This window comes from Callorhinus ursinus, unplaced genomic scaffold (assembly GCF_003265705.2).
Source record: "Callorhinus ursinus isolate GAN/ISIS: 27379988/994484 unplaced genomic scaffold, GSC_fseal_2.0 scaffold49, whole genome shotgun sequence".
NCBI classification, from domain to species: Eukaryota; Metazoa; Chordata; class Mammalia; order Carnivora; family Otariidae; genus Callorhinus; species Callorhinus ursinus.
This window is the reverse complement of record NW_027397111.1, coordinates 9,052,364-9,064,729: the sequence shown is the minus strand read 5'-3', so window position 1 is coordinate 9,064,729 and position 12,366 is coordinate 9,052,364. Positions and strand designations below refer to the sequence as shown.

The 12,366-nt window shown below is 43.8% G+C and overlaps 1 protein-coding gene across 1 annotated transcript; it reads right to left on the bottom strand.

Moving 5' to 3' along the window:
* Positions 1–8,970: 8,970 nt before the first annotated feature.
* NLRP10 (NLR family pyrin domain containing 10) lies at positions 8,971–12,366 on the bottom strand. Its single transcript, XM_025894369.2, has 2 exons — positions 11,851–12,366; positions 8,971–10,671 (listed from the first exon to the last, which is right to left on the bottom strand). Exons 1-2 carry the CDS (start codon positions 12,131–12,133, stop codon positions 9,029–9,031), a joined length of 1,926 nt encoding a protein of 641 aa, XP_025750154.1. The 5' UTR covers positions 12,134–12,366; the 3' UTR covers positions 8,971–9,028.

Genomic DNA, 12,366 nt, shown 5'->3' with positions numbered 1-12,366 from the left:
AAGAAAGAAAGAAAGAAAGAAAGAAAGAAAGAAAGAAAGAAAGAAAGGGAAAAGAAAAGAAAAACTGAATCTGAGCGCTCCATCTTTTCCCTTTTGAATGAGTTACCCTAATGCTGACCTGACTGATTCAATGACATGTCCTTCCAGCTCTACTGTTAACTTTCTGTATGACCTTGGACAAATCTTTTCTTCCTCTGCATTTCATCTTTGTGCATGATTGGCCTTATTTCTGACCACCTCCCAACCCAGCTACAAAGCTCTATGAATTGCTGATTAGTCCAAGCAAACTACTTAAAGCTCTAATTATTGTCCAAAGTTTTATGTGACTATAAAAGGCAGAGTACTTGACATTCGCACCTGAGCACTGATAAGCATCTTCAGTTATCAGTGAGAAGAACTATAAATGGAAAACCTGCTAACGGGTACATAAGCAGAATCTTCAGGTCCTTACCGTCAGTTCCCTACCTCTGACTTTCATCCCATTTAATCAGCTGTTTCACCTCTTTAGCTAAAAAAAAACAAACAAAAAAAAACAAAAACAAAAAAAAAAAACCTCTCCCATAAATACAACTCAGTGATTCAATGTGCTGATTTTATGCCATTATATGGCATTGAATGTTTGCCCTTGGAGAATTTTTCTCTGGAGAAATTACACTCAAAATCCTATGGACTTAAGAAAACTCAACTGCACAAACTTGAAACAACACTCTTTCAGGTTTCTATAGGGATAAATATCTCTTCACTCAAGAGACTCAATTCCACCATGACAACTCCCCCTGCCCCCATTGAGGAATGAAAACAGAGACTGAGTGAACGTTAGTAAACAGAGGAGGAAGAGGAAGGGATGGGGGCGTGAGCAAAAGAAAGTTTATCTAGATCGGTTGCATGGGGTAGACAGTTTCTGCAGTGATAGGAAACATGTTAAGGCAAGCAGGTTGAAGTTACTTTGGGAAAGCCTAGATGTATTACCAAATTTTTAAATATTTTCCAGTAGAAATATGGAAACACTGAAAATTTGGTGGTGGTGGAGGGGCACTAGTCATTTGGGTGATTTTATAGTTAGTGCTTGTTAACTTGAAGAGAAAACATCTAGACTAGTGTATTGACTGAGCAAACATGTAACTTCTCTGGCTCTGTTACTTTTCTGCTAAAATAATATTATTAATCTCACAAGGTATGTGTAAGAACCAAGGGACTCATAGTTTAGCCTATATTGACTTGAACAATCAATGAGACCATTGGCTCAGTCCCAGCAGAATGTAGGGATGAATGAATCTGCAGGCTTGGCTGTATCCTAAACTCAGATGAGGCGAACAGCATCTGGGTTCCCTTTCCTGTTTTTCATCTCTGCTTTCCTAGAGTAGGTTCCATTCTCAAGAAAGCTCTCCCCTCCTAGAGACAATAAGGCTGCCAACGCTTAGAGATACATCCTCTCTAATCTGTGTCCAGCGGGAAACATACCAGTTATTCCATGGGGAAAAGGTGTTTACTCACAAAAATCTATTCAAGGACACCTCCCATATCATTTTCTGTGGTAGAAGTACATGAGAAACCATGAACCAGACAATGTGACTGATAAGGATGGAAAATGCTGCCAAATATGCACTTTATGGTATCTACTCTGTAACTGAGGATAGCATCTACACCAACTGTGCATACCTGAAAAAATTTAATGTAAAAATTCCCTGAGGGAAATAAAGGTATCGTTGGCAAAGGAAGGAGACTAATGAGTAATGATGAGTCAACACTCGAATGCTCCTATATATATATGAAAAGGCACATTGTCTACTTTTAATTATTGCATGAATATAAAGAAATCTAAACAAATTTCATTAGTTTTGTTTTTGCAAGACAGACTGGAAGGAAGTATAAATAGGATGGAATGGGTGAGTAAAACAATAAATATTGCAGAAGGTACATTGATTGTCCTGAAAGACATGGATGTTGTGGGTGAAGAAGACAGGATTTCAAATCTTGGTGAAGGAAGGACGGAGAATAAACAGGACAAGGGAAGTCTGTAAATGAATCACTTCAAGGACTTTACACACTTTTGGGTCTGGTTCTCAAGTCCAGGAGTGAGGGGGAAAGATTATAAAAGAAGTCAAGGGGTGAATAGTTACACATCCTACTAAGGAAGGCACCTTCTTGAAATTGACCATCCTTCCACTCAGGCTGAGTCTGACTGTAAAGAGCATTGCTAAGAGCACAATATGAATGTTGTGAAACATAGAGATTATCATCTTCCTGAGAAGCATATTTTGTTTTGTTTTGTGTGGGGGTTTTTTGTGGGGGTTTTTTTGTGGGGTTTTTGGGGGTTGGTTGTTTCATTTCGTTTTGTTTTGTTTTGTTTGGGTGAGAAGGGAGTTACATTTTTGCCAATGTTCTGAAAAGGGAAGAGGAAACTCTAACTTGTCTGAGAGAAATCAGAGTCAGTGACAACCATGACAAAAATGGATCTGCACACCAATCCAATCTCAAAATTGTCACAGATTTACTAACATAAATTCAGTCTTTTCCTGGCAAATGTTCTCCACATATTTCCAAGAATACTCACATTTTTAACCTGCTTAGGAGCCCCACCAGTTTGCAGGTTATACAAAAGGCCACTTTCATTTTAAGAGTCCAGAGAAGGGGAGGAGAGATGGGAAAAATGTCAGGACTAATTGGAGCTATAGCAGCTGATATGTTCCTCCATGTGGCTCTTGGCTGCTGCCTGCTCCCCCACCACCCTCCTCTACTTAGGATTGCCAGATTGAGCAAATAAAAATATAGAATGTTCAGTTACATTTGAATTTCAGATAAACAAGTAATCTTTTAGTATAAGTGTGTCCCATGCAAAAAAAATATAGTTTATCTGAAATTCAAATGTAACTGGACATCTTGTATTTTGTCTCACAACCTTCCTCCACCTGCCATTCTCAAACCCCACTCTTTCAGAGGGGGTCCCCATGGCTGTTCCCTAGGCACAGAGCTCCTCCCCTTGACCACAGCCTTCTCTCTCCCATGGTTTGTACCCCCCACTCCCCAGAGGGAGGCTAAGTCAGCACCAGGTAAACCCAGCATCTCTCTGCCCCTGGGTCACTGCTCCCTTTGACCACCAAGCCCTGGAGCCCAGCTGGACCCATTCTTTCAGACTTCTACACACAGGGGTCTCATGGCCTCTTCCTTTTACCCAGCCCCCTCAGGGAGCCCCAGACCATCAGACACACTGGTATTTGTGTAATGTCTGTGTGACATATTATTCTGTCTGCTCAGGATCCTTTCCTTTTGGGGAGCCACTCTCCCATTCCATGCGTTTCAAGAGGTGTTGATCCTTTCTTTCTTAGTCCTGGGGGTGTGACCTGGGCCATCAGACTTAGGCCTGTCTAATCAGAGAAGTTCTTCTTTCAGACCACAGTAGTTGTTCAAAGCTTGACACATACCCAGGGTCAGGTCAGAAGCTTCTCCCAACTTCTCTGCTAGACCTATAGGTAAAGACGATTCTGTTCCTTTCAGGTTGTTGACTGTAAGGGTGGTTGAAGTTGACACCCCTTATGGACATCCTCTTTAATACATTAAGAGTCACTCTCTGAAATAAGAAGAAAGGGCAACTATAAAAAGAGCAACAGAAGGGAGAGAGAGTGAAAGCCTTGATGTGACTGTTAAAAAGAGCCAGACATAGCTGAAACTAGAAATCAGTTATCTTTAAAAAATAAATACAGTGGGTCATTTAATTTTTGCTTCAGCTAGTTTGAACTGAATGTGAACCCTAAGCAAAATAACATGTCTAAACCTCAAATGGTTGTTAGATCCACTTTTTTTTTTTTTTTAAACAGGCCTCCTTGGTCGTGGTGGATGATCCTTTTAATGTATTGTTGGATCCTATTAGCTAGGATTTTGGTGAGAATTTTGGAATCCATGTTCGTCAGGGATATTGGTCTAAAATTCTCCTTTTTTCCTTTTTTTAAAGATTTTATCAATTTATTTGAGAGAGAGAATAAGAGAGAGCACGAGAGGGGGAAAGGTCAAAGGGAGAAGCAGACTCCCCGCTGAGCAGGGAGCCCGATGCAGGACTCGATCCCAGGACTCCAGGATCATGACCTGAGCTGAAGGCAGTCCCTTAACCAACTGAGCCACCCAGGCGCCCTGAAATTCTCCTTTTTTATGGGGTCTTTGCCTGGTTTGGGGATCAAGGTAATGCTGGCCTCATAGAATGAGTCTGGAAGCTTTCCTTCTGTTCCCATTTTTTGAAACAGCTTCAGGAGAATAGGTATTATTTCTTTTTTGAATGTTTGGTAGAATTCCCCAGGGAATCCATCAAGCCCTGGACTCTTGTTTTTTGGGAGGTTTCTCATCACTGCTTCAATCTCGTTACTGATTATTGGCCTATTCAGGTTGTCAATTTCTTCCTGTTTCAGGCTTGGGAGTTTATAGGTTTCCAGGAAGGCATCCATTTCTTCCAGTTGCTCAATTTATTGGTATATGGTTGTTGATAATAATTTCTAATAATTGTTCCTATTTCCTTGGTGTTAGTCATGATCTCTCCCCTTTCATTCATAATTTTATTATTTTGGGTCCTTTCTCTTTTCTTTTGGATAAGTCTGGCCAGTGGTTTATCGATCCTATTAATTCTTTCAAAGAACAAGCTTCTAGTTTCGTTGATCTGATCTACTGTATTTCTGGTTTCTATTTCATTGATCTCTGCTCTAATCTTAATTATTTCTCTTCTATTGCATGGCTTAGGCATCATTTGTTGCTTCTTCTCCAGTTCTTTAAGGTGTAAAATTAGTTGGTGAATTCGGGATATTTCTATTTTTTTGAGTGAGGCTTGGTGGCTATGTATTTCCCCCTTAGGACCACCTTTGCAGTATCCCTGGGACTGCTAGCATGGTTCAACATTCACAAACCAATCAGTGTGATAGAACACATTGATAAGAGGAGAGAGAAGAACCATATGGTCCTCTCAATTGATGCAGAAAAGGCATTTGACAAAATACAGCATCCTTTCCTGATTAAAACTCTCCAGGGTATAGGGATAGAGGGAACATTCCTCCATTTCATAAAATCCATATATGAAAAACCCACAGCAAATATCATCCTCAATGGGGAAAAACTGAGAGCCTGTCCCTTAAGATTAGGAACATGACAAGGATGCCTACTCTCGCCACTATTGTTCAACATAGTACTAGAAGTCCTAGCAACAACAATCAGATAACAAAAAGAAATAAAAGGTATTCAAATTGGCAAAGAAGAAGTCAAACTCTCTCTCGGTGAATGACATGATACTTTATGTGGAAAACCCAAAAGACTCCACCCCCAAATTACTAGAACTCATACAGCAATTCAGTAATGTGGCAGGATACAAAATCAACACACAGAAATCTGTTGCTTTCTTATACACCAACAATGTAACTGTAGAAAGAGAAATCAGAGAATCAATTCCATTTACAATAGCACCAAAAATCATAAGATACCTCGGAATAAACCTAATCGAAGAGGTAAAGGATCTATACTCTAGGAACTACAGAACACTCAAGAAACAAATTGAAGAAGACACAAAAAGATGGAAAAACATTCCATGCTCATGGGTCGGAAGAATAAACATTGTTAAAATATCTATGCTGCCCAGAGCAATCTATACCTTCAATGCAATCCCCATCAAAATTCCAGTGACATGGGGCGCCTGGGTGGCTCAGTCGTTAAGCATCTGCCTTCGGCTCAGGTCATGATCCTGGGGTCCTGGGATCGAGCCCCGCATCGGGCTCCCTGCGGGAAGCCTGCTTCTCCCTCTCCCACTCCCCCTGCTTGTGTTCCCTCTCTCGCTGTGTCTGTCTCTGTCAAATAAATAAATAAAATCTTTAAAAATAAATAAATAAATAAATAATCATTGAGGTTTTAAAAAAAAAATTCCAATGACATTTTTCAAAGTGCTGGAACAAACAATCCTAAAATTTGTATGGAATGAGAAAAGATCCCGAATCACCAAGGAAATGTTGAAAAAGAAAAACAAAGCTGGGGCATCACGTTGCCTGATTTCAAGCTATATTACAAAGCAGTGATCACCAAGACAGCATGGTACTGGCACAAAAACAGACATATAGACCAATGGAACAGATTACAGAGCCCAGAAATGGACCCTCAACTCTATGGTCAAATAATCCTTGACAAAGCAGGAAAAAATATGCAATGGAAAAAAGACAGTCTCTTCAATAAATGGTGCTGGGAAAATTGGACAGCTATATACAGAAGAATGAAACTCGACCATTCTCTAACACCCTACACAAAGATAAACTCAAAATGGATGAAAGACCTCAATGTGAGACAGGAATCCACCAAAATCCTAGAGGAGAACATAGGCAGTAACCTCTTCGACATCGGCCACAGCAACTTCTCTCAAGATACATCTCCAAAGGCTAGTGAAACGAAAGCGAAAATGAACTTTTGGGACTTCACCAAGACAAAAAGCCTCTGCACAGCAAAGGAAACAGTCAACAAAACAAAGAGGCAACCCACAGGATGAAAGAAGATATTTGCAAATGACACTACAAACAAAGCGCTGATTTCCAAGATCTATAAAGAACTTCTCAAACTCAACACCCAAAAAACAAATAGGTCAAAAAATGGGCAGAAGGCATGAACAGACACTGCTCCAAAGAAGACATACAAATGGCTAACAGACACATGAAAAAATGTTCATCATCATTAGCCAACAGGGAAATTCAAATCTAAACCACACTGAGATACCACCTTACACCAGTTAGAATGGCAAAGATTGACAAGGCAAGAAGCAACAAATGTTGGAGAGGTTGTGGAGAAAGGGGAACCCTCTTACACTGTTGGTGGGAATGCAAGTTGGTACAGCCACTTTGGAAAACAGTATGGAGGTGCCTCAAAAAATTAAAAATAGAGATACCCTATGACCCAGCAATTGCACTGCTGGGCATTTACCCCAAAGACACAGATGTAGTGAAAAGAAAGGCCATGTGCTCCCCCCCCCGTGTTCATAGCAGCAATGTCCGCAAGAGCCAAACTGTGGAAAGAGCTGAGATGCCCTTCAATAGACGAATGGATAAAGAAGATGTGGTCCATATATACAATGGAATATGACTCAGCCATCAGAAAGGATGACTACCCAACTTTTACATCAACATGGATGGGACTGGAGGAGATTATGCTAAGTGAAATAAGTCAAGCAGAGAAAGTCAATTATCATATGGTTTCCTTATTTGTGGAACATAAGGAATAGCGTGGAGGACATTAGGAGAAGAAAGGGAAAAGCAAAGGAGGGGAAACCAGAGAGGGAGATGAACCATGACAGACTATGGACTCTGAGAAACAAACTCAGGGTTTTAGAGGGGAGGGGGTTTGGGGGATGTGTTAGCCCAGTGATGGGTATTAAGGAGGGTACGTATCGCATGGAGCACTGGGTGTTATACGAAAACAATGAATTATGGATCACTACATCAAAAACTAATGACGTATTGTATGGTGACTAACATAACATAATAACATAAAATTAAAAAAAAAAAAACTAGGCCTCCTTGGCCCCACAAAAATCCAGCAGTGTGGCTGGGCACCTGTTCCATTGTTCCCAAATTCTCCATGACAATCAGGAGCTGGTCTGCTGTGAACATCTAAGCTCTTGGGCGGCAATACAACCTCACTCACTGGATGCCAGCCAGCCTCTGTAGTAATGCAATACAAATTACTCTTTAAATAAGTACATGCACACACATACTGTTTGTTACACATATTCTGGATACAAACACCATCTGTGTGTTCAATATGCTATGCATATAATTATCAAATGTGGAGGCACCAAACTTCATGTGTGAAAAAAGAGTTAATAATCGTGTTATGATACCCCAAGTTGACTACCCAAAGATAAGTTCCCTTGGATTCAGACATCTGGCTATGTCCAGCAGATGGCTGGAATTGGGACACATGGAATCAACTTGTGAGGAGCCATGACAGGAATAAAAATGTATGAAAAGCAAAATGAGGAGTGTCTGTAACCTTTCTATGGAGCACTGAGGGTCCAAGGCAGCAGCAACAGCTGGGGCGGGGGTAGGTTTTCGGTGCCTGCACCAGGTCCTCAAGGGCCTCTAACCTGTTGGCTGAGGGGCAGGAACTAAGATATTTCTCTGAGGAACCCCAGAAATGGATGGGACTCCTAAATGAACTTCAGTCTATGATATAAGAGTCAGGAACTGACCCCACCTACATCTAGAATTCCTTTGAATTCTTCTTTTTTTCTATACAGAGGGAGCTGGAGCAGTAAAAGAGATTATGAGTTATCTGTGGGAACTGACTGGTCTCTCCAAAAAGAAAGGGGCGGTAATGGCATCACTGGGGACAAGTAACATGGTATTAGTACAGAGCTAGGTCAAGTCACAGTAGAGTTTCTAAGACAAGAGGTCTGTGACAAGATATGGTTCATTTCCAACACAAATTCTAGAAGTTTCTAGAAAGATGCGAAGCTACTATTTACTTAAGCAGCAATTGATCACAAATGCAGAGTCAACGGGATATTCCATTATGACACAGTACAATATTTCCTTTAAATGTTGATATTGATATGCTTCATATCATCCAGTCTTATAGAATGAGCACAGTCCACAGTTTATCGTATTTGAAGGTTTATTCTATAGAAAAGAGCCCTATCACATGTTTGCTCACTGAAATTAACATTAAATTCCACAGGAGAGGAGGTTGTAAACAGCTTCTCTAGGAAGAGGGGATGCTAAATAACTGAATTTGAGCCATTGATGGTAAATGTGGTTGTTCCTAGGGACTCAGTCCACATGGCCTTTGCCCATGGCCTATGTTCCAAGTTTTCTGATCCTGTATTATCTAATTTTCTTTTCTATTTGCTCCCCTGCCCTTCCACTCCTTCCAGTACCTCTTAATTCAATCTCTCATCTCTCCATTCCTTTTTACACTGTCTTCTCCCCCCACTCTTGCCCCTCCCCCACCACCCTCCTGACCCTTCAGCTCTACTGTCTCATTTATCTGCTTCCCATCCTACTGCTCCTACCCTCTGCATCTCTCATTTCTCCGTATCTCTGCCTTTTCCATTAGAAGCCTCCTTCCGTGTCTTTGCTATATTATCTTTGCCCACAACGGGACATTTCTGCTTCTCTTTCTGTCCATTACTCAAGATGGTTTTGACAGAAAATGAGTTCCTATCTTGGGATTTCTTTTTATTCGACTGTCCCATCTTAAACGATACATCGCTTATCTGAACACCCTTTACAAGATTCCTTATTTTAGATGGATTCAGGGAGAATTCCAAATCCCAGGCCCCTTTATGCTTTATAGATTTCATTTGTTCTTTAAGATGCATCCACTCCTGCTTTACCAAGGGAGAAATTTTGAGGGAGAACTTTAGCTCAAAGTTTGAGGAGGTTTCTTTTTTTAATATGTCCAATAAGAACTGCATACTGAGGGTCATCTCCTCATTCTCTGCCTTCCCCTCTTCATCCAGAAGCCTATTCAGTTCTCTGCGGGACTCTTTCCCCAGCTGACTCTGGTCCTCTAACACCAGGTAAGACATGGCATGAAAAAACTCCTGGAAGCTAATGTGGCGGAAGGTATAGAACGTCTTGATGTCACGTCCCTCTTGGTAACACATGCTGCTCAGGAAAGCATCAAGCCTGGTCACATCTAAATTATGCTTCCTGAGGTCAGCTTCTTCAAACATGAACCTCTGGTGCTGGATCCCCTCAGCTGCTAAGGAGCACAGACCGCTCAGGACCCTGTGCCCGGTAAGCTCAAAGCAGCCTGCATTGTCACTGGGCGGCAGGAAGGTGGAGACATAGGCCATGAAGATGTCCGTGCCATTACTGGGAGTCTCGGAGATCTCTCTGCCCCTCTCCATCTGTTCTTTGAGCCAGGAGCAGATCACCCAGCAAATGCCTGGAATTTGACATGATTTGTATAGAACGTCATTTCCTTGTACAATGTCAAAGGCATTTCTGGCTTGCTCCTCATCAGTGAAATACGAGCTGAAATACCTCCTCCTCTCATCCTCAGAGAAGCCTAGGATGTGAATATGATGCGATTGCTTCAGCAAGGGCTCCAGATTCCCCAAAGCCACGGGCCGGGTGGTGATAAGGAGTGAACACCTGGGAAACACCTCTCTCCTAATTAGACGGTGCAGCACGTTCTCCATGGGGTTCGGACTCAGCCTCTTCAAGCCCTTTGCAAAGGGCCTCTGCAGTTCATCAAAGCCATCCAGGATGAACAGCAGCCGCTCCTCCTCCCTCAGCATCTCTTTGACGGGCGCCTGGTCGTCCCCACAACACCAGAAGAGGAGCTGGTCCGGTTTGCCCTCCTGCAACAGGACCACTTCTCTGCAGCTGACATAAAAGACATAATCAAACCGGCCTGGGTACAGGGTGCCAGTGGCCCAGTCCAGCACCATTTTTCTGGCCAGTGTTGTCTTTCCAGTGCCGGCGGACCCCTGTAACACCACTGTGGGTGGGGCTTGGTAGGGCTTTTCTCCTGGATCAAACAGAGTCTCTACTGAGACAGAGTCCAACTCCTGCTCCGGGAGGGGGCAGGCAGACGATTCTGGGCTCCCTGGGCTAGACTTGGCCACAAGGAGCAGTTGATTGTAGCTGCCGCAGATTCCTCCCTCTTGCCTCTCCTCTAGGCAGCGCACATGCTCTCGGTATTTTTCTCTGTAATCTGAGCCAGACACATGGGGTGTTAGCAGGTCAGACGGGAATAAAGAAAGATAAAGAGGGCCCTTCAAACTCTGGACTCTGCTCTCTAGTTTCATCTTGCATGCTCTCTAACTTGTATCTTCCTGAAGTTTATACTTCAAGCTTCAAGGGGAGGGACCCCTGGATGTGTGTGTACCTGCACACAAACACATGCATGGTGTGCATTTGCACATTCGTATGAGTATGCAAGTGTGTGTTTTGTGTGTGTGCATATCGGTGGGGGATGAGTGAGTGTTTGTATCCACACAGGCTCATGAGAGCACATTTATGCAAGCTTGTGTATTTTTGTGTGAGGAAGGCGTGTCGGTGTGCATCAGCCAAGTGGGCATTTGTAAGAATATGTATGTGCGCAAAAGTCTCTGTGTGTGTGAACGTCGGAGTGTTTCTATGAAACATCCCCATTTGAAATGGTGAGGACAGGGTGGAGAAAGGAAAGGGAAGCTGGAGGACGGTGAAGTAAGTGATAGAAGCCTGTTCTTGGCAATGATCAAGCCTGGTGCTCAAGATAAACCAGCTCCTGAGCAGAAGCCCTGACAGTATGTCAGAAGAGTTCTCGGGGTGACAGGGGCTTATGGAGGGAGCACAGGCACCCCCCTAGCACCCACAAGAAGGGATAGGAGACCTTCTGGGTTCCATGCCCACCTTGTTCTCTAGGGCAGCATCGATCTACGAGATCCTTGAGAGAGCAGGACGCAGGAGCAGGCTGTCCTCTGTGGGAAGCGGCCTGAGCTGCCTGCTGGGACAGCAGCTAAGGAAAGATCTGACCCCCACCCCCACCCCGATGCCATTTCTGCTGGTTAGTGGAAACCCCTTCACCAACACCACGCTCAATCTCTAAGCCCATCTCCTCTACCCTCCTCTTCTCTGGCACTACAACTGGAGGTAGGATGTGGGGCATTATGGCCACAAGATAACTAGTCTTTCTCTAAGACCCCACCCTCAGCTCAGGCCCTACCCCAACAGCATCAGAGCCTTCAGCTGGAGACCACCAGGACCCTGGGCACTGGAGCTCCTCGGCACAGACCGAGGGCAAGAGTGAGAGACAACATAAACTACAGGCTGGGGGAGTCTCTGGAAATGTCATGGGGGTGGGGGAGTCCTGGTGGCACCCTGAGCTCCCCTTGTTTCCTGCTGCACTCACCGTTCAGACAAATGGGGCTGAGCCAGTCCACGGGTTCCAACAGATTCATGACCCTCAGGACGCTGAGCACCACCTTCACGGCCTCCCATGCTCCATACAGGGAAATCAGCCGAGAAGCCAGGTCCACAGGGCTCAGTCCCTCCAGCTCCCCTCGTGCTAGCGGCAGCTTCCCCTCAAGCAGGCTCCTGTCCCGTAAGTGGAACTTGAAGAGCTTGAAGCTTTTCTCATCAAGGTCACTCAAGGCCCAGAGCAATGCCTCCTGGGGGTTGTGGGTCTGGGCCATGGTGTTGGGGTGAATGGTTGAGTTCAGACCAGTGACCAGGAGAAGCAGGAGAGAGGGGAAGAGAGGCGGGCGCTGAGGGAAGAGCAGCCTGCAGGCACCTCAGCCACTTAGCTTTCTGGGTGCTTAGCAAGCTGCTGAGTGCAGGCCAAGGAGAGATGAGAGAGATGTGTGCCAAGTTCCAAGACAGGCGAGCAGGTGGGACAGCAGGGAATTTTCTTCCTCATTCTGCACTG

Bases quoted from the DNA above. Each gene is read 5' to 3' on its own strand.
- NLRP10 (XM_025894369.2), bottom strand. From the start codon at position 12,133: ATGGCCCAGACCCACAACCCCCAGGAGGCATTGCTCTGGGCCTTGAGT. The intron at 10,672-11,850 runs GTGAGTGCAGCA...TGTCTGGCTCAG, and splicing joins CAGCCCCATTTGTCTGAACG to ATTACAGAGAAAAATACCGA.